Source organism: Gobius niger (assembly GCF_951799975.1).
Source record: "Gobius niger genome assembly, chromosome: 23".
Classification (NCBI taxonomy): domain Eukaryota; kingdom Metazoa; phylum Chordata; class Actinopteri; order Gobiiformes; family Gobiidae; genus Gobius; species Gobius niger.
The window spans coordinates 7,199,847-7,222,314 of record NC_136874.1 but is presented as its reverse complement, the minus strand read 5'-3'; the positions used below and the strand labels follow the sequence as shown (position 1 = coordinate 7,222,314).

Here is a 22,468-nt window from a genome sequence, read left to right as displayed (position 1 = left end):
TGTCTTTGTTGCTCATCGGCTACTTTGCACTGCAACAAGTTAATGCCATGATCAAGAGGAAGTAGTTACTGTTTCGACACTGAAAAAGGATTTAAAGAATAAAGCACATGTAGAATTCTACTCCAAACGTTGTTCTCAGCGAGTGACTACAGTATGAGCAAGTGGAGCTGCTGACTAATGCTATAGTGATATCACTGTCTATCTCCATTAGCTGCCTGGTGCAGTGTAAATTAAGGACACTTCCCATTCAGCTTGGCCCACTTTCCAAATTCAGCTCACTCACCCCAGCTCTGCAAGACCGTTTTACATTTTATTTAAATTTTAAAGTGGGTGTATTATGTAACATCGACTTTTATAGCGATCCACGTTGCAATGTTGTACTCTTTTAAAAAGCGTACCTGCAGTTGTGTCTGAAACGATCACAGTATCATACTGTGAAAAAGCATAATTCCCCTACTTTGAAAGTATTTTGTTTTTTCTTATTTGGACCTGTTATAATGCGCAAATCCCATTGTTCATTCTGGCAGGGAACACCAGGGTTGTCCCACGAGAATACAAGCGGTGAATAGGCAATAATTCTGACTATATGAATCCGACATTAGGATTACGCATTGTGTCGAGCGCTGTTAATGCCAGGACTACAACGAAACGGGACATGGGGGGGCAGTTTGCAGATCGAATTGTGGACCGCAGCCCAGAAAATTTGGCGCCGTGTTGCGATAAAAGCCAACTGGAAAGGTAGTAATGAAAAGAACAGGACTGTGGATGTATTGTCTGAATGAGGGAGCACAAAAGATTAAACGCTGCCAAATAAATGTAATGAGCCGTTGTCAGGAAACAGTTGTGCTTTGGACAGGTTGATTTCACAGGCATATCTTTCATCTATATGACCTTATACTTATAGTTTTCAGGAAAGTTGTCTTCAGTTGAATGAAAAGGGGACTCATGTATGCAAATGCGCCACTTCAGATTATAGATTATACAACGCGCCACTTCAGATTATACATTATACATGCTCAATCATGTGACTTTTATTGTTGTGGTGGCCATTTAGAATACTGAAGTAGAATTATGCAGTACTACAGCATGTAACAATAATCAACTGATCGACAGTGGCATTTTTATGTACTCATCATTGCTCAAGATGATAACAGTAATAACACGGCACCAGAGAGCACACGTTTATGTGAAGAAGCCAGTAAGTCCATGTTAAAGCTGCTCAAGACGTTAGAAAGCTACCGGTTAGCATTTAGCTTCAACAGCTCAGCCCTGACCTCTCCAAGAGAAAGATGCTGTTACTGTAGTATTCCCTCAGTGTTCATAGATGTGAGCCACGCATGTGTTTATCGTGTTGAAGCCATTGACAGTTGATTGAATAAACTGTCAATGGTTGAAGCTAAATGCTAACCGATAGCATGCTAACATTTTGAGCAGCTTAAACACTGACTCTGAGACTCTGTTGACATGGCAAACTCTAAAAATCATAGAGAAAGGTTTTCGGTTTAAATTAAGTAAATCCTGCTGTAGCTCGACAGACAGAGCTGCGACGTCTGTTGTAGTTGTAGTACTGCATAATGCTACTTCGGTATTCAAAATAGCCGCTGGAACTATGTGTGATGTCATTGGAAAGGCATGTATACTTTAGAGCAAATTTCAACACCCAATATACTTTTTCTCAACATCCTCCATTCTTGTCCAAATTCTCCAGTTGCTGGAGCGTGACATTTTGTGGATGGTTAGAAATCACCCCTTGTCTCTCTCCTCCCCTGCCCAAAAAATGAGTGCGTGTCAGTGGGCAGCCGAGGCGCCGGCGGTCCCCGGAGTCATGGCACAGCTGTGAACGCCCGGCACCCTCCACAGAAACAACAGAGAGAGATAGCAATAGATGGGGTCAACGTAGAACAAGGGGAATGTGGGTCAGCAAGACCGAGTGACAAGAAGTTTTTGACCAATGTTTTGTGGAAATGTGCCGAATATGAACAGCTGTTTTTCAATCAGGATTCAGTTCACATTGCACAGAGGGAGTTCCAAGACTGTCCAGCATTGACATTTGAGACAAGTCTGACATATGAACTGCTAATCAAGAATTGGGTGCATTTGAGAGCATTTTTGCGTGAGATCTAACTATGAGGTTTGAGATGATGATCATGTTATAGCTAAATCAATATGCAAATTCTATGTAGACGTTGACAACTCACTGTGGTTGCCCAAGAGGGAAAATCCAATTGCTTAGGTTTTGTGATACTTCGAAGCTGGTAATTAGTTGCCATACAAATCCATATGTTAGGAAAAACAAAAGATGCCATGCTTTTTAGTAATTTCCTTGCACGCGACATGCAATTTGCCAGCATAGTAAGTCCTGCCATTGTGTTGATTAGCCAATTTACTATGTTATTAGCCTGCCTGACGCGGGTAATGTGTCTACATGAGTGACAGTGTGTTCTGTACTTGACATTTGCAACAAAGGAGAGAAGGGCTTGAGTAAACACAGAATTTATAAAATAGGGCCTCGATTAATTAAGTTTTGACCAGGGGGATAACTGTCTGTGCATTGTAAATCTTTGTTAGTTATTAGTTATAGGCTGAAATTGTCAAATTAATTGGGAGGATATGGCAACCTCAGCTAGATAATCAGAAATAAGACCAGTCCAGTATTTAAGTCAGACCTTTTTAAAGACAAGTTACGAAACACTTCTCTAGGCGATGCTGAACTAACATTCACACTTTTCAAACGCTGACCTGCCATTATGAAAGAGGCTTCTGTCTGGCAATGCCATTAATTGCCATGGCAACAGTGCGGCAAACACAATGAAGCTGTGAAGTCCATGTCAGAAACGTATAAGATGTTTTTATCCCGTGGTTGGTTGGATGGAAGGATAGACGCACTGATCGTCAAGGTGACAGAGAAAATGGAAATACAGCGAGAGTGAGCATCAAAGCAAGGGCGGCCATTATATATGCAGTGCCCTCCATATTGGCGCGGGTTTGGTAGACTTTCTGGCTTCTGCTCCCTTTCCGAGATGATTTATAACGGGCTCACTGAAAGCAACACTGCGAAGCATTCCGGGTTATGTTTTCAGTCGTACACGTTCTGTGCTCTGTGGTTGAAGTGTTTTGTCTTTCGTCCAAGAAGCTTCGTCAGCCAATGAACTTGATCAAAAACCTATGGCAGGGGTTTAACTCATCCTAGTGCCACCCATCTTTCTACTCCAAACCTAATGAAAAACAACGCTTTATTGTCTCATTAGTTTCTGTCACAATAACCTTGCCCTGGGCCGTGTATCAGAGTCTTTAACAAGGTTCTCGACAATGTGTTAAGATATTACAAGTGTTGGTAGAGGACCTCGACGTTGGGGTTTCTGTGGTCAAAGATACGAAGCAATATTTCCAGCTTGTGATATCTCGCTCCCAGCAAAGCTTACATGTCAGTTCAGAGGAGAGACTCATGTTTATTAAGGTATAGCTCCATCAAAACACCTGTGACGTTGTAGGATACAGTATATTCGAGAAGAGTGCCAAACTATCGGAGAAGACACTGGTGCGTAAATCTCATGTGTGCCTATTGTTTGTTTGCAGTGAAGCCGACCGTGATCGACGTGGGCATCTACGTGAACAGCATCGGGCCGGTCTCCTCCATCGACATGGTGAGTCCGACTGAAGCGCTTTAAACCTGCCGTGATTTGGAAGAGAGAGAGAGAGAAAAACAAGGAGAAGGGAACAGAGAGCGAGGGAGAGATAGAAAGGTGTGGACGCTTTGTGGGATCAGCTCGGATTACGCAAATGAGTGATTCGCCAACGCCGCATGTAATATTGTCAAAAAGATAACTCTGTGGGGGATTCACTACTTTCTTTGCAACAAATATCCAAACATTAAATCAGGGCATGCTCTACCTGATCATTGTTTGATATGGATTCAGTCCAAGAATAGTAAGTTTGGATGAAAGTCCCTTCAACAGACAACGATCGTACCATCAATGTTTGTACCTTTTTGTGTGAGGAAATAGAAATCATTTTGTTCATGTTTACTTTTGCATTTTCTTGATAATGGATTCATTTTGAGGGACTTCTAGTTGCTTTGTCCATTTGACATCGTGTATGGCTCATGCTTGGGTGGTGGCAATAGACAGAAGAAGCCACCGTCCTTGAGTTGTGCGGCAGGTCGAATGGAAAGCATTGTCGTCCTTCTGATAGCGCCACGATATTTACTTTTGCAGTTTGAAAAGGCCCTGGAAAAGTCTGAACACCACAAAAGCCTCGCTCATCGCCAACGCAACGCTCTGCAATATTAACAACGGCTCAAAGCACAATCGCGCAGTTTGTGTTTGAACTTTTTCCGATGCCAGATGTTGGACCGACTGTTGCCTGGTAACAAACATCGAACACCCCGTTGTAGGATGCGTTCACGTGACATCGTAACCCTGTGAAGGCCATAGTTTAATATTGAGGTTGACAGGCCAGATTTTAGTGGTGGGATTTGCTTTTGAACCGTCATCATGCAGATGTTCCGGCCTGGTTTAGACGATCTATTTGTCCGAGTGGAACAAGCGCAAAGCAAAACATGAGAGAATTGTTCATTTCCTACAGTGTACGTTGAAAATACTGTAGGTAAATGAGTTTGTTACTTGCCCATGAAACAAAGTTAAATCACGGCAGAACGATTGTCAATTGAAGTAACTTTAAGTCTGTGGAACCATATGGATTTTCTGCGTGGCAATGTCTTTAAAACTCTAGTGTAACAAAGACCTTTGCTCTGAAATTGTGACATGAAATTCTCAAACACGAACCTAATAAAAGTGGACTGTCACCCGCAGACTCAATATGAGATTAGATCAACAGCGTTCGAATTAAAGCAGGATTACGACCGCCACAATATGCCGCGGAATGGCATTTGTTAATTTCGTGCGAACATTAGCATAAATATGACATTACTGTGCGTTTTCCAAGGTGGTTCAGCTAATACAGTCCAACAGCGTGTCACACATTCCCTCCCAAATGAGTCCCATTCATTAAAGGCCACATTAGTTCGATGCCGAGGACATTTAGGGTTCATCCCGAAGTGCAATTTGGAAAACTCAATTTAGTTTGTTAGATGGTTCTTCATTAGGTTGCTGCTCTCCAGACTTTCGGTGCCAGTAAGATGCGAGACTAGCAACTCTTCAACTCATATCATGACAGTCGCAGAAGCCGCATTTTGGGGCCTATATTGCAAAACTAAATCAATGTGAATCCTCATGAATTAGTGCAAATCGAATATCAACATGTGTTCGAAACTGTTCAGAGCTAATAAAGGGAGATCATCGTTTTCCTAACACACTATTCATGAATGACTGTAGTTAATCCTCCCAGACTATATTTAGGGATTTCCAAGATTCCTTCCTTGGGTTTTTTGGTGGTTTTTTGTGCCTGTCTGTCTAGAGTAGGTCACTGGAGCGTTGCCTGGACTAGCCTCACTATAGCAGACCTCGCTTGGTTCCCCCCATCCCGCTGTGATATTTGGGTCAGCGTCTCGTGCGCGGTCTGATTGGCTTGGCGTTATCAGGAGCGATGGGCTACTGGGCAGTCTGACGCGGGATCCCTGCTGCCTCCCAGGCCTGACTAGGCAAGCGTTAGCGCCAAGTCTCGAGTCGATAATCCCAATTTTAGCCTGTATCTGGTGCTGCGTGGCTTTCTTTGCCGCATGAAGAGAGTCCAGGGGGGAAACAATGGCACTCTCCAGAGGTTCTGCTGCTGTGGACAGAAGGTCTTTAGCCGTCGCCTGGATTGGTTTGATCTTTTATTATTCTGTGTGGAATTTGCATGCTTTGTCTGAGTGTCTTTTGTGTGGGTGCTCCAGTTTCCAAATCACCCTGCCTCATAATGGATGGAAGATGGGCTCCCAGGGGATGCACTGGGGTGACAGTAGCTTAGATGGCGGAGCGAGTAGTTGGAAGGTTGGTGGTTTCACTTCACTCCCACTGGTGAAGACTGATGTTATGTCCTTGGGCAAGACACTTAACCTTTACTTTGAGTGAGTTATTGCCGGTGGTTGGAGGTTTCTGATGACGCAGATTGGTGGCCTTGATTCTAATGGCTTCCACTTTTATGGTTCTTTACAAGCCTGTTTCTCAAAGAGCTGCACAGACTGTGGTCATTATGGGCTCAACACACGACAGCGCTCCTTTTCAATTAATTTCCTCTGGAACGTCGAAGTGCACAAGAAAGCTTGTGACCCCTGCTGTAGCGGAGCATGAAGAGTGTTGCTGTCGCTCGCTACCACCGTTTGTCACGTCCCATGTGTTGGCTTTCTACTCAGAGGTGATGAGTTTCGCTCGTCGCTGTTGTTTGTCGACTGCCGTATGGAGCCCATTGATCATTCATTCCATAGATACAGACGGCGACACATCATACAAGGGGGCGTGGCCGAGACGAGGGGATGAAGCGTGTTCTGGATGTTTTTCACAGCAAATTGTTGAGTAGAAGCACATTTTATTAACGTTGGCTTCCTGGTTATAGGCAACATTAGCTTCCTATAGGATTGTAACTTTTTTTTAAGTGTTTATGGGCCGTTGAACTTCCTTTGTATCTTTTATTTGTAGAAAAAATCCAGCATTTCTTAAAGTAGTACTAAGAAACTTGTTTACCTTAATAAATCATTTCCGTAGTCCCTGTGGGAGTAATACAAGTGTTAATGGGATGATTGGGGGGGGGGGGGGGGGGGGGGGGGGTCTTTCATCTCCCCCTGGTGTCTCTGGCCAGAAAACCACAATTGCAACTTTACTGCCACCGAGTAGGAGTCAACAATACACACTAATGGAATCACTAAGAAGAAGCTAACTGCGGGCTAGCGTCACTTGAACAGTATTTACAGCTAGGTTTGAGTGAAAATAATGATCCCCATTGTATAATTGGATGTACAATATCCCTCTCTCCCTTTGTCTTCTCTATCAGTGTAGTATTTACTCTCACAGACAATGAGTATAAAAACGTAACATGCTACGACACCTGCAGTGGCGCTTATGGCCTCTAGGGGCATGAGTTACTTAGTGCTGCTTTAAAGTAATGCTGGAGTCATGGTAAACAGTTCTGTTTTATTGCCCCTCTGACTGCCTTGAACATGACCATATATGGGCAGTTGCAGAGATGCCGTCTGTATCTATACTCTGCCATAGCCATAGCTGTCCTGCAGTAGACTGACGGAAGCGAGGTAACCATTGCCTCCTCCAACCACTCACACACTGCATTCACACAGGCGATGGGTGAATGGACACAATGACAATCTGGACCTGAGTCGGGATTCAAACCGCCAACCTCGTTCATTGGGCGACACACTGTATCTGAGTCATTGTCGCCCGTGGCTACAATAACAACTTTCTAATTTCCCTACGGAGACAAAGTCCTTCATGTATGACTAATACTCAGCATGTCAACACTGTTCCTCTTGGACCACTTTTGATAGAGATTCTCTGACCAAGTCACAGAGTCGCTATTTTTCATCAAATTTGCTCAGATCTCAAATCATCTTTCTTATCCCGCCTGCTTCTTCGTGCCGCTTTCCACTTGAGAAACCAGGCCAAATGCTCGCCACAAGAGCTTTATTGATCATACAGCTGTCTCTTCTCGCTACAAACATGGCCAGTGCTTCCAACTTCACATAACAACAACAACAAAAAAACCCTCTCAACTCCCCAACAAAAGGCATTATCTTTCCTCATTTGCCCCGGCGGTAATGGCTATTGGCTGGGGCGGCTGCGACGTCAAATGAAGCCGATGGTAATTTTGTGATGTATGGTTGAGCGATTGGGCGGCATTAGCGACATTAAAAGTCAAGAGCAGAGCGGCGGGTGCTGAGAGAGAGAGATAGCAGTCTGTAAATTAACAAAGACATCAACGGAGATCCGCTCAGTCGTGGCGAAAGCCAGAGAGGGAGCAAGTTACTGTAGAGACCGGAGGAGAGCGAGAGCTACTGAGATTTGCAAACAGTACACGTTTGTTTGGGGATTTCCATAATGATCTGGCTGTAGGAACCTTTACTATGTATTAATGCACAAACAAGTCAATGGATGAGTTTCAGTAACCCATGTATTGATCGTATTAGATGAACAAGCAGAATAGAAGGTAGTAGTTACAGTAGAGTGTATGAGACTATTGGTGGAGCTTACTTATTGCTTATTGATTTTTTTTCTCCTTCCAGATTTAGACAAATAAATAATGCTTTTTTCTTCCCTATTGCGTTACATTCAGCAGCCGCTACAGCCATTACCGACAAACAGTTCATGCCTGACTCATCTCAAACCATTAAAGCTGCATTATGCAACTTTTTGTGTGGGAAAAAAGGTTGATATTTGTGTGTAGTGATTTAGCGGCTGTCACTACAAGCATTGCGGCTTTACTTTACATCACACTGGGTCTCTACATCACTCCAGGATCAATTGTTTTCACGGCTGACGGGGGCCTCTCACCAGAAAACCTGCAAAACAATTGATTCTGGAGTGCTGTAGAGACCACTGTGATGGAAAGGAAAGCCGCCATGTTTGTAGTTACAGCCGCTAAGTCACTGTAAGGTCAAATGCACACAAATATCAACTTTTTTTTTCCACATAAAAAGTTGCATAAGGCAGCCTTAAGTTGCCGCCTCCATTAGAAGTACATGTCACCCATTTGCTATCGAACTCTGACAAAATAGGAAGTATTTAATGACAAAATTTGATTATGTGCAGGGATGGATGAAGTACAGAGAACATATATATTTTAAGTACCTATGGGAATAATGTTGGTTAAAAGCTCATAGAAGTTGACATTGTTTCCTAGCGCTCTTTTAGAAACGCACCTTCTTTGCTGCTGCGGCAAATGTTGATGTTTATCTTTGCGCGGGAACATTTTGAGTGCATATATGGGTCACCAAACTATCCTTGAGCAGTATTCAAGGTTCTATACCGGATGTTCTTTCCTCATTGTATTGTCAGATGAGTCCTCCTTGGGGCAATGCTCGGTAACATGTGACTCAAATACTAAATCACGTAATGTTTTTCTTGCTAATGGTCAAGCTATTTTTACGGCCCATGTGTCCCAGCTGGGCTCCTGTACATTAACTTAACAATGCATATGTGGCATTATTAAAAATACGCTATAGTCCACGAATTGACAAGCCATGTGTAAGTAAATAGCTAGCGGCTTTTAGACATCGGCGTCTGAGTCATTAAAGCAAGTGTTGCTCAGACTGTGTCTAAATTGCGTAAGGTGAGGGGTTATATTGTTTGCTGCGGCGTGAGGAGCGGCCTGATTAACAATTTGGATGTCTCAACGCTCGTCAAAATAAAGCAATTTGATTTTGATTAAACGGCATGCGAGCCTAATACTTAGAAAGTGAAGTGAGCTGATTTTTACAGGATTAGAAGCAGCAGATTCATTTATAAAAACACTTTGAGAATATTAATCATTAATCATAACCATGGTGAGAAGTAGTGCGCTCGCCTATTTAAAGAAAGCAATTATATTTGTACTTGTAGTTGCAGCACATGCTAATCAGGGCTTAAGGTTGCCAATTTACGTCTTGAGTTTAGTTTTGTTTTGTGTGAAGAGGAAGAGACAGTTAGTGAGTCTTTTTGGTTTCCTTTGGTAGAACTGTCAGAAATCTTACACATTTGTGTGCAAAATGTGAGAAAGTAACTACAAACTAAATTTATCCCACTGTCCGTGTCCTGAGAGGAAGAAAATGATAACGATGGCCCTGCTCTTGAATTAAAGCAGTACTAAGTAACTCATGCCCCTAGAGGCCGTAAGCGCAACTGCAGGTGTCGTAGCAAGTTCCGATTTTTTACTTATTATTTGTCCGTTAGAGTAAATACTACACAGACAGAAAAGACAAAGGGAGAGAGGGATATTGTTCATCCAATTACACAATGGAAATCATATTTTTCACTCAAACTTGGCTGTAAATACTGTTTAAGTGGCGTTAGCCCGCAGTTAGCTTTGCCTGTTAGCCTGTTAGCTTCTTCTTTGTGATTCCATTAGTGTGTATTGGTTGCTCCGGTCCGGTGCAGTCAAGTTGCAATTGTGGTTTTCTAGCCAAAACAACCAGTGACATTATTATCAAAGAAATCGATGTTGAGGGTCTGTTGATGTAGCCTGGTAAACTACACCCACTTTTTTTCTGCGCGAAAGAAGAGGGGTCTGGACTCACACGGTAAACAAGGGACTGATAGGCGGCTAAGGCCTAATTGAAACCAATCACAACTGTCACAGGAAATTGATTTGGTTGCGTCACTTGCGCTGCTATGTTGTAGTTCAGGTAACTAACCCAGCGTTATCACAAGAGGAACATCTAGCTGTAGAAAGTTTAAGAAAATGAGGGACCAGGCTCTAAAGTTGTTTTTCACGTGTCTAAAGTCCAATGCATTCCAATGGGGAACTAGCGGTGATATGGAGGTACTACAGCTATGGTGGCCTCTCGTGTCATCGTCACTTATACTTCACCATCATTACTGAAGATTTGTATCAAACTACTTTGCCAGTATTTGAGTCTTTTATCTGGACTGAGGCGTCATTGTAGTTCTCGTCCTGAATATTTTCAAACTCGACTCGAATTTCGAAGACCAACAGTGCCTGCGCAGTATTTCCAATATGAAATCATTATTGCCATATCCAACATCACCCCGTACATCTCATGTTTTCATTAAATATTTCTGCCCTTCCATTCCCAGTAATTAAACTCTTTTCAGACACGGCTCGACATATTTATTTAATTTCTGTGGATGCGCACGCGGAGAGCGGGGGGACTCGCTCTTTGAAATGGTGCGTCTGCCAGGAGTGATGTTTCCGTTGGCTGCGGATGACATCTCCTGCAGATTACTCGTGTAAACACACTTATCTGCACTAATGCGCGACTTATACACTGTTCACGAGAGCGCAGATTAGTGACACACACAGGAAGTGCCATAAAAGAGCATCCTGGGATGTTTCACTTACGACTAAACAGATTGCTTAAGCATTACCGGGTTTACCGTAGCAAGTCTACAATGTGTCTTTAGGAAAACATAAAAAACGATCCCGGTACTTCTCATAAAGATCGGCTGAGAATATGGATTTGTATCTTTCTCTTGTACATTTTTAGACAGTTCCTCATTATTGTCCTTGACCAGACATTATCAGAAAACCAAACCTAAAAAGTTCAAGAAATGTTTTAGAACTCTGCGGTGATCCAGCAGTGATCCTAGATTTAACATCTTTCCCCCGTTGCATTTCTGCCATGTTTCCATCTTTGCCTTTTATTATTCCAGATGAAAAGGCCTCTGAAATTCTAGCCTTTTGAGCAATTCTTGACACAGTTTTACACTTTGATCACCAAATCCTTTTTCTCCCCCCGTTCTGTGCAATCATCGGCTCACGTCGTCGAACATTAAAAGTCTTTTTCCACTCCTTGTTTTTTCATATCGGCTACATCTCACCTCCAAGTTCTTAGCTGGAGGTTGCGTCGCGCATGCTAATCCGACGCGGCTAACGCATTTATCATCCTGTAATTACATCAACATGACATCGGGCATTTCATTCTTCTCTGCAATCAATCTCAATCTAAAAGAGGTTAGCCTTGACCCAAAACTCAAGATGTTAGAACCTGCTGCCGTGGCCGATCAGCTTGTTTGTCTTCCCGGTGTTTACCTTTTTATTCAAACCACCGGTGTGCAATCAGATCGCTAATTAGCCTAGCACAAAAAAGCATTATGGGTAATGCAGGGCAGCCATGGGAGGCAAATTGGTCCATCAGCTGCATCACAAAAGCATAATTTACTGTGCCAGAGTATGGTGTTTTGGTCAAAGTGGCCTCGGAGGGGAATGGGTACGGAACAGGTCGGGTTGATGTATTATAGTGTTCTTGTAGAAATGACTTCCTGTTTTGTTCCCTGGAGTCACATAACCGATTTGTTTGCCTCGTCTTTCTGTGGAGACAGGTTTAGGCTCATAATAGAAAGGATAGTGTGCATTATTTGAAAGCTGCGGGTCGAGGAGCAGCCGTTTACTCAAGTACGTCAACTACTTCAGCCTTGCATGGACTGAACAAGATCGTAATATCATCATCCAGGAAAACAAGACAACACAAGGCCTATGTACGTTTAAAGTGCTATCGTGAGTGTGTCATCATTTCCTGTTTCATACATATGTAGCATTGTCTGTGTGTGGGAAAGACCATAAGAATCTTCAGGCAGTTGGAATGACGTGATGACAGAACAGTGAAAACCTGTTTAGATTGTCTGCAAACTGCATGCCAGCAAATCCACAGCGCCTTGGTGAACACACTTTGAGCTTAGAACTGCCCAGAACAAGATCAGTGATGGACTCTAGGTGTTGAAAACAGGAATAGGTGTGTTTGAAATGATCCAGGCGGGCTCGGTCTTTGCAGGCGCCTGCAGGTGAGCGGTGCCGGTCAGGCTTGTGTCCAAAATGCCACCAATTTGCTCTGACACAGCCAGTGCGACGGTGCCGGTATTCTCGTGAGAGCGAGGTGGCAAAGTTACTTTTCAACACTTGGGCTCGTCTGCCTGAGCTACAAAGGCCTGAGGGATGATGGGAAACGAAGTGCGAACACATTTGCCGACAGCGAGATTGAGTCTGAATTCTGTTCTGATCAGACACGTGTCCGTCGACCCTGGTTCCCTCCTCTTTTTTCATCACAGCAATCTACGGTTGAGCAGCAGTCGTTTGAGCAGAGATTTATTATCCATTTTAATCCTCAAATGTAAACTGGAAGAGGAGCAGTATATTCTTTCCTGTGATGATGAGGCGTAGCCGATGTCTGTTGTGTGGGAGAAGCACAAATGCGTTCACAAACTTTTAAAATGAATGTATGTAATGTGGGCGGCACAGTGGTGCAGAGGTTAGCGCTCACGCCTCACAGCTAGAACGTCCCGGGTTCGATTCCCACCTGGACGGGGCCTTTCTGTGTGGAGTTTGCATGTTCTCCCCGTGTCTGCGTAGGTTTACTCCAGTTTCCCCTACCACTGAAAACATGTAAAATTTCTTAATCTCAGTGGGACTATCCTGGTTAAATAGAGGTCAATAAAATAAAATAAATAATAATTCACACGAGACGCTGCGTGATCTGAGGCTCCTCTCTGTTCTCGGGGCTGTGATGTGTCCGACTTGATTCCAGGTGCTTTTCAGTGGACTGAATGAAGTATAACACTATTCCGGGTATGTTTTTGATGAAGGAGCTGTTTAAACATTGTCTAAAGCTAAAACAGTAAGTTATGTGTAATCAAACGGGTCGTTATCAGGATTAAACAGGACAGCCGTCACATGAACTAGACAGACACAGAAGCAAGCTGCCACCAAACTCAACTTTAAATCACTTCATGAACTAGCAACAACACTCCATCACCGTGGGCCTCGTAACCCCTCACACTGCCTCCCGGTCACTCAGGTCAAAGTCTCTCCACTTACTGTCTGTCTCCAGCCCAATTTAAAACCAAGGGCGATCGAGCCTTTTCTGTCTCTGGACTGAGCTGCCCCTTCAAGTACGGACTTGTAAAGACATTTATTCAAACTAGCGTCAGACTCCTCCTGAACTCATCGTGTTGCTGTTGAGTATCTGATATATTTGATATGATCTATTGTTCTGTTGTTTATGGGTTGGAAAGAACTTTGATGCAACTTCGACAGTTCGTTACTTATTGACTTTCAACATTTTGAGGTTCTAGCCAAATCTTAGGAAAACAAATCCACCTCCTCCATTCTTGACTGGCAGCGTTGCTACGTCAGCCACTCCGCCCTGACAAGGCAAGGTGCGTATTTCCATCAAACTAATGCATGCTAATTGTAAATCATTCGTAAAGTGCCTTCAACTCGGGCAGAAAATCAATGCGCGCTGCAGTATTTAAAGTTCAACCGGACTCCACAGTTGGGCAAAATCTAATATTTATTTTGTTTTATAAGACGGGCCCCGACTTTGATGCACTTAAACCTGCGAGGCTAAGTCAGTGCAACAGCAACGGGCCAACCGAGCGGTGAATTATTGAGGAGGGTAGAGATTGGAGAACGTCCCGAATCGCGAACTTTGAAAAAAGCATAAACGGACCGCAAAAAACAGAAAAGCTAAGTATAGTAACGGGATTGCTAGTTTGCCGTTGGTTAAAAATGGTGCCACAATGTAGATCCACAAAATCCACAAACCCAAATGAAAGTTTGCTCAAAAATGCATTAATTTCCCTCTGTGTGCACTGTGGTGGCATTTACTTTACTTCCTGTACAGTACATTGCAGGAAACGTCCCGATTCTTTTGGTTTAATCATGCACGTATGACATTTGGCGTCGGTGGCATATTAAGCTTCAAAAGGTCCTGTTACGTAAAGTGGCCTGGGCTTTATTTTAGGTTTGTAATGAGCTGCTGTTCTGCCAGGTGCTCTTGTATTGTCAACAGCGCTTCAGCAAGAGCTAAACAAAGATCTTTCTTCCACCTGCCCAACCTCATCAAACTCGGGCGTTCTGATGTTGCAATAATTGTGGCCTCGATAAGTTCAGTACAGTTGTTTTCTCGAAGAGAGGAAGACGTCTTTGATGACACTCAGAACCAAAACCTGTAAGGAAAATATCTGCGTCACCTCTCAGTTGTACAGGAGTTCAAAGAAGGTCTTCTGTACTTGAAGTGTTTCGCCTCTCATCCAAAAGGCTTCGTCAGCTACAGTAAAGTTTCAGCTCACCCTGCAGACCAGATATAGACCATAGGGAGGATTTTAGCTTGGATAAGTCCCTCCCCTCTATTAACAGCTGCACTCACCTGTAGGTATACAGCGCTTTTCTACCTTTATCAGGCCCAAAGCGCTTTACAGTAAGAAACCAGTCACCCATTCACTCTCTCATTCATCCACCAGTGTACGCAGACACTGGGGGTAAGTAGGATGAAGTGTCTTGCCCAACGACACAATGACAGTGTGCATTTGCGGGAGCTGGGATTCTCACTCAAGACCTTCCGATCACGAGACGACCCGCTCTACCAACTGCGGTTCTTGAGTCAGCGAGCAGGTGAGACTAGCTGACTCAAGAAGCTTCATTGAAGATGCAAAGTAATTAAAAAGCAACGTATTGGCGACAAGGGCTGCTTTTAGAGACATTTAATCTAGCTTTGGAACAGCTAAAAAGATATTGCTCTAGGGAAAAAATGGAGACCTCTGCCAAGCCACAGATATTGTGCCCAAGATTCAAAAAGATTAAAATATACGTTGAATAAGTTCCTCATCTCTCTTGAACAATCTAGTTTCAGTTTTAACATTGGGAATTTCGAGTTTAAGTAATCATTTTGTACCAGTCGATCTACGTTCCTACCCTCACTTATGTTCATGACATCTGGTTACTGAGCGAAAGGCCTCAATCGCGGATACGTATTGACCTTTATTTAACCAGGATAGTCGCACTGAGATGAAGAATCTCTAGAGTCGCTGCTCCTTCACGTCAAGAGGAGCCAACTAAGGAGTGTCGGGCATCTATCTCTGATGCCTCCTGGTCGCCTGTTCCGGGCATGTCCTCTTGGGAGTAGGCCCCTGGACGGACCATGTCTTTGAGTTGGTCTAGTATCACCTCTGGATGACCTCAGAACAGCTGGAGGAAGTGTGCGTGGAGAGGGAAGTCTAGAAAATGGATGGATCTTGTACCAATGCATCCATATATCCATGGGTCTCAAGTGATGAAAAACGAGGACTGTTGCCATAGGAACTAACGACTTAAAACAAAATGCTGCATTCAGTCTTTTGGACGGTTGAAAGTCATTGAAATGACGACAAGATCATGGTAATTCTAAAGGACTCCTTCAACTTTACGTCCAGTTGTGGAGCTTGATTTCCTTTGCCTGAAACACATGAATAAGATAATTACAGGGAGCGTCCCGTCAAATCCCTCTCCTCGTTCTCTGTGCGTTTTGTGTAGCCTGAAATGCAGCTGCGTTGTTGTGGGAGTGGAGCGAGAGCGGCACCAGCTTGCCGTTCGGAGGATGTCTGACCTTCATTGCGTGACTCAGAAGAACACAGACAGAAGAGATGGAAATTCGGTCGCGTTTGAGCAGAAAGACGGCGTTTTTTTCGCTACAAGAGGTTATCCGAGGACGCCGTGTAGGCTGCGGGAACCGGCGGCTGCAGAAAAGTACAGAGTTTAAACGCATGCTGTTCGTTCAGAAGTGGAAAAAAAGTGTCTGTTCGCTGGAAATACTGAAGAGCTGAAAATGTGTAATGTCAGAATCAGGGAGGGGAGTCGTTAGGTAAAAACGCACTCACTGCTTCATGCTACATTAAGTTTGAATATGCAGACTGCTGTGGCATTTACTACGTCTACAGCTACAGCTTTTAGTAACTTGTACTATTACTGCTGTTGCTTTTTGAGAAGTTCATGAATGAAAACACATTGTACTCAAAAGGAGCTGATTTCATGCTTTTTCTGTTCTCTTCTAAGTTCCATGGACAAAGTACATATCATTCCGAAGTGTAAATCTGAGTCGTGTCCAGTGTACTTCCCTCACCCCAGCCAGCGATCCCGTGAAGGAGATCCTGTTTTTCGCCGGTCTCGTGTCTTCAGACGGGCAGCGGAGCGCGGTGACATGTCATCGCGACTTGTTCCCCCGGTAACAAAAGAACGTCAAAAAAAAAAAAAAGCTTTCACCAGGCGTGACTCCAGGCGGCCGGAACTCAGCGGGCCAAGTCATGTGGACCGATCAACTGAGAACACTCGCTTTTCAGGCAGTTTGCGGCTGACGGCGCAGTCGGTGACGGTCTTTGAGGATGAGGGATTTGTTGACGTCTGTGTGCAACAATCCGCTCAAAGAAATGAGTAGTTGTTTGTTATCATGTTATTATATCCCCCCTTTTTTTTCTGGGAACAGGTCATTTTGATGCTCCTGACTCTAAAATGACTTCTCCAAATGAGAAGTAAGTAAAGTCTCATTTTAGCCACAGCAATCAGAATCACTCCAGGTGCTACTAGTAAAAAGGGATCCATTTCAGGACAGAGAAGAAATGTATGATTTTCTTTATAGGTCAAATAAATAGAATGATTTGCCTTGACAAAAACAAAAAACACAACATGAATAGCATCAGAGCGAACTGACTAGCAAATGTTGATCAAGAGGAAGTTTTATTTCCCACTCACTAATTTCACCAACTTTCCCTAACACAACAGCTTCCTGTATTAGTCACAATAAACATATAGATAGAGACGGCATCTCTGGACCCATATATGGTCATGTTTGAAACAGTTAACAGGGAAAACAAAGAATAATCTAAACTTTCTCCAATTATTAAAAAAACTACTTTAACAAATGCAGAATTATTGATATAGTTTCCTACCTAATACAGATACGAAGACATGGAGAGGAACAAAGTGGTTCAACAGCCCATAAATAGATAACAGAGAATGCTAACATTAGGCATCATGTTAGCTCGTGCTGCATGCTAACGCTAGCTACGACTGCCTTTTTTCGCTTCTGCTGAACAATCTGCTGTGAGAAAATATCCATATGGACCCGATTTAGACTTGACTTTATTCATGTGTGATAAATAAGTTCATATTCCACCAGAAAGTGGCTAAAAAGAGTGAAAAAGAGAATCTTATGGCACCTTCTATGACGAGCTGCCTTCTGTATCTATAACAAATAACATTTAAACAAGTCAATTGAGAGGCATTACAATCATGTTTCACTGTTATTGCTATGTAAGAATGCCGCCACTGCAACTAATATTTACCTGCCAGAGAAGAATAAATAGTGTTAAAACAAAAATAACATACTCGAGCACGTCCTTCTGCAGCTCTGTATCCCTTCAAAACTTCCTCTATGAAAAACATTTTTAAAGTTCCTTGAGGTCTCCTTTTAATCTCTTCCACAGTTTAACACCACATACTGATGCACAAAAGCTTTTTTTTTTATCAACCTGGGGTAGTTCAAAATTTAAGTTTCCTTTAAGGCTATAGCATATATTATCATTGCCTAACTTTTTAGATGTTCCACAAAGCTGTATTAAGTAGGCTAAGTATGAACTAAAACACTCTATGCCAATACAAAAAAGGACAACAATATCTTTAAAAATGCAAATTGACATGTGCATGGCCGTACTGTTGTTGTAAGGTCGTCCTGCCCCACAGTTAAAAGTTAAAATCCAGAGTCCCTTTTATTTCTCACAATGTGCAGAAGTCGGTGTTCAGTGAATGTTTTCAGAACTCTCTAACACTTGCATGTCTTGGTACGTCAGCCGCACGCCAGTCTTGCCTCACCTGTTTGCTCCTTAGCCCATAATCCCTCCACAGAAAGTAGTGTTTGTCTCCAATTGCAGCTTTGGGCCTAAATAACCGCTTCCGCCTTGTAATCCCCTCCACTCCGAGTCTTCTGAAGTATGTAGCTCATTTCCGAGCGTCGCCGCGGAGATAAAGAGAATCACAGGTGCCGATTGTACCGCGGGGAAGGTGTTTGGTGAAGCGCGCCCCGACCTGCACATTGCGTCGTTTTTCATACGGTCCCTGCTCCCCCCCCCACTCTGACAACGCACTCGTAAATAACTGGCTTTTGTTTCTTTCTGCTTGATGTGTGGGATTGAAATACGAGCCACAAGAGCTGCAGTTTTGGAGATTATCTGACCCAGTTGTCTCGCTACCAGAATTTGTCAAACTTGCATGGCATTTCTCGCTTCTGACACATCGACTTTGAGGGTGTAATGCTTACTCAGACGTCATAGTAATATTTCTGTTGACTAATATGAAATATAAAGTAGAAAGCTATGGCTAAAATCCCCAAAAGCCAGTGTTTTGTGGTTCGTATCTCTGTATTTAATGGCCCACAACATGACCTGGTACAAAGTTAGGCTTATCTTTCAGTACATGCAAGCTAAAGTATCTGTAGTCAGTATACAGTATACTAGGGTGCAAAAGAAAAGACATTCACTGTAGCTTGTCAGGGCAGTAGCTCAGTGAGTAGAGTGTTTGGTTACTTGTGTGTCGTCTGTGAACCAAATGTTATGGGTTCAATTCCTCCTCTCTCAGACATTACTCTGTAACCTGAAGTCACTGTTTATTTGTGAATGTGTGGTCACTCAGGGGGCCAGTCTGTTTTCACCTCTTCAATAAACGGAGATCTGCCATTTTTCTCCAAAGAGTAACCTGGCTCTGCCTCTCTCTGCTTTCACACGTTACAAGAATTAGTTCTGTCAGACACAGTTTCTTGGTGATTACCGTCTTTGTCGCTTTTTTTAACCCGTTTTTATCGTTTTTGACCCGGTTTGTCGTATATGACCCATCTTCATCACTTTAGTCGCTTTTTTGACCCAAAAATGCTAAAAAAAAAAAAAGAAAAAAAAAATTTTTAGTCCCTATTTCCCCCTCACACACTCACTCTTGTCCCCTGTCTTTCTCCCTGTTTTTGTGGGGCGTGTTCCCGTTTTTGACCCTTTTACTAGTTTTTGTTGACCTGTTTTTGACCCTTTTTTTATTTTATCCCTTTTTGTGTTTTTGTTTTTTTGACCCGTTTGTTTTTCCTCAGAGACACTGAGACCAGAGCCAGGCTCGATCCCACAACCTTTAGACCTTTAGACCTTTGTGAAACCCACTGTCATAGTGCAGTGACTTTACCTCTGAGCCACAGCGGCTCTGCTTCATCTGGTTCAGGTTCTTCCATAGGTGCTTATAGAAGTATAGCTCAGGGAGGAAGAGGCTCGGTCAAGGAGTCGTACGATACAAAAGAAAAGACATTCACTGTAGTTTGTCAGGGCAGTAGCTCAGTGAGTAGAGTGTTTGGTTACTCGTGTGTCGTCTGTGAACTAAATGTTGTGGGTTCAATTCCTCCTCTCCACAGTTCAGACACTGGATCCTCAATGAAGTAGTTTTATTACTTGGTGTCATCACTAAAGTATAATGTCACTAAAACCCCTCAGCTCTCAGAACCATCACAGGCTCAAGTCAAACTGACACAGGTGGGGCTTGATCCCAGAACCTCAGGCTCAACACACTTTTAAAGCCCTGTGATTAACCCACTCAACCACATCTGGATACAGATGTTCTCTGTCATGTGTTTATTTGACTTAACATACGCACAGTTGATTTTGTTGATATTAACGACATTTAACTCCAGATGTTTGCTGTGGCAGGAGCTCTGTGACTAGAGCTGCTGGATAAAGTGAACCGTCCCTGATCCAAAGGTTGAGAGTTCGATTCCCACAGAAAGCACTAGTTTTAAACCATAGTGTTGTTTGAGTTTTACTAAATTACAGATGTGGAAGCAACATGTGAGACTCGAACCCACGACCTCAGGCAGATGAGTCTTCTTAAAGCCCTGTGCCTTAACCACTGCACCATATCTGCACACTGTCGGTCACTGTTATGAGTTTATTTGACTTAACAGATGCACAGTTCATTCATTATTAAACTTCTGTTTCTCAGATGTAAAAGCAACAGCAGACAGACACAGTGGGGACTCGAACCCCGGACCTCAGGGCAGAAGAGACTTCTTAAAGCCCAAGATCTGAACCACTCAACCACATCAGCACCTTGGAGCTGGTTCAGTGTCACTGTCATGAGTTTGTTAAACTGCACTGACTCTCTCAGTGACGAGAGCAGACAGTTTAAATAAAGCGTACCCGATCCAAAGGTTGAGGGTTCGATTCCGGCTCTCTCACAGAAAGCAGCAGTTTTAAAGTACAGTGTCGTTTAGTGGAGCTGTTGGTTAAATGTGTGACGTCTGGTCCTTTAGTTTTAAACTATAATGTGATTTGAATCTGAACAAACGTCACAGACAGAAGTGGATCAACTGCACTGGCATAGGCGGGATTCGAACCCTGCACGTCATTGCAGCAGAGGCTTTTTTAACCCCTGGACCATCGAACACACTGAGAGTCCAGCAGATGATCAGGTTGAAGAAGCTTCAGCTCCTCAAGCACTCAGTCAGACCTGAGTCAACAGTGAAGGTTCAGAGTAAATGTACAGATGTGGATGTTTGTCCTCGTGTGATGAAGGCCATGGAGGGACCTGCGGGAGCTCAGGGACCTGGGTCTCCTGTGATCTACATGAGTTTAAGCCTCGGACTCAGGTGAAGAAACACAAGGACAGAAGCTCAGACTCTGGTGGATCTGGATGTAGACCCTGAATCTTCATTTATCTGAGATTATCCACGTTTAAAGACTCCTGCTCGACATGGCAGTAGCTCAGTGAGTAGAGTAATAATAATGATAATAACAATAATAATAGTAATAAAAATAAAAATAAAAATAATCATATATCAAACTTTATAGCACTTTTTTTGACACTCAAAGACACGCGGGATAAAACAAAACAAAGAAGGGGTTTAAGGAAAAGCTAGTTTGAAGAGGTGGGTTTTGATACTGATTTAAAGTTAGTGAGTGAGTTCCAAAGGGACTCAGATACAGCTGGGATGGAGACGGGGCGGAGGGAGATGTCGGTGTAGGAGGATCCAGGTGGTCTGATTCAATGCAGTGTAGTCCATGGGTTTGTCCCAGGTTTCAGTGAGACAGAGTAAATCCAGTTTATTGTCGGTGATGAAATCACAGAGGAGCAGCTTTTATTGTTGAGTGATCCTGTATTGAAGAGTGCTGTCTTAAGAGGCTTTGGTTGTGAAGTCCGTGTGGCTGAAGTTGAGACGGGCAGGAGATGAAGTCACGTGACGAGTGCGCAGATGACGTATACGGATGTTGTTGTTGTGCCGGTGTACGAGAGGGAGTGAGCTGCGGGCGGACTGGAGAGATGGATTAGCTACTGTTTTCACCACTGAAGTTGTAGTCGAGGAGATTGCGACGAGGGAGAAGACGGTGTTGTAGCAGAGAGAAGGTGCGCGGTGGCTGAATCTGAGGAGCTGCGAGGACGTGTGTGAAGCGCCATGGTCGGAGCCGGCGATGGCAACAGCCGCGGAGAGGCCAGCAGGAAAGCCACGAACAGTAGCCGCATTGCTGACAGGCTGCTCCGGAGAGCAGGCCGGCCAGTAAGCGGGTTGTATTCCGCTGCTCGATGCGGACGACCAGGCAAAGACTGTTACCAGGCGACATCGGTACGTAAAAACAGTTGTGAGAAGCGGCCGCCAAAACGCGCCAGCGTCCTCTCACTTCCGGTCACTTACGGTATAAAACGAAGCGGAAAAAAAGAGATTGTTTACCGGTGTGTCGTCTGTAAACCAAATGTTATGGGTTAAATTCCTCCTCTCTCAGACATTACTCTGTAACTTGAAGTCACTGTTTAATTTTGAATTTGTGAACTCTTGACAAGTACTGTGTGGTCACTCAGGGGGCCAGTCTGTTTTCACCTCTTCAATAAACGGAGATCTGCCATTTTTCTCCAAAGAGTAACCTGGCTCTGCCTCTCTCTGCTTTCACACGTTACAAGAATTAGTTCTGTCAGACACAGTTTCTTGGTGATTACCGTATTTGTCGCTTTTTTTAACCCGTTTTTATCGTTTTCGACCCGTTTTAGTCGCTTTTTTTGACCCGTTTTGTCGTTCTTTACCCGTTTTTGTTGCTTTTTTGGCACG

The 22,468-nt window shown here is 43.5% G+C and overlaps 1 protein-coding gene across 1 annotated transcript in view; it reads left to right on the top strand.

Moving 5' to 3' along the window:
* The window catches only part of LOC306982066 (gamma-aminobutyric acid receptor subunit gamma-3-like), a 138,438-nt gene that overhangs the window by 44,626 nt on the left and 71,344 nt on the right, over window positions 1–22,468 (top strand). Inside the window, exon 3 of the mRNA XM_079581846.1 lies at window positions 3,577–3,644. Coding sequence (XP_079437972.1) covers window positions 3,577–3,644 — 68 coding nt within the window. The remainder of the gene's footprint in view (window positions 1–3,576; window positions 3,645–22,468) is intronic.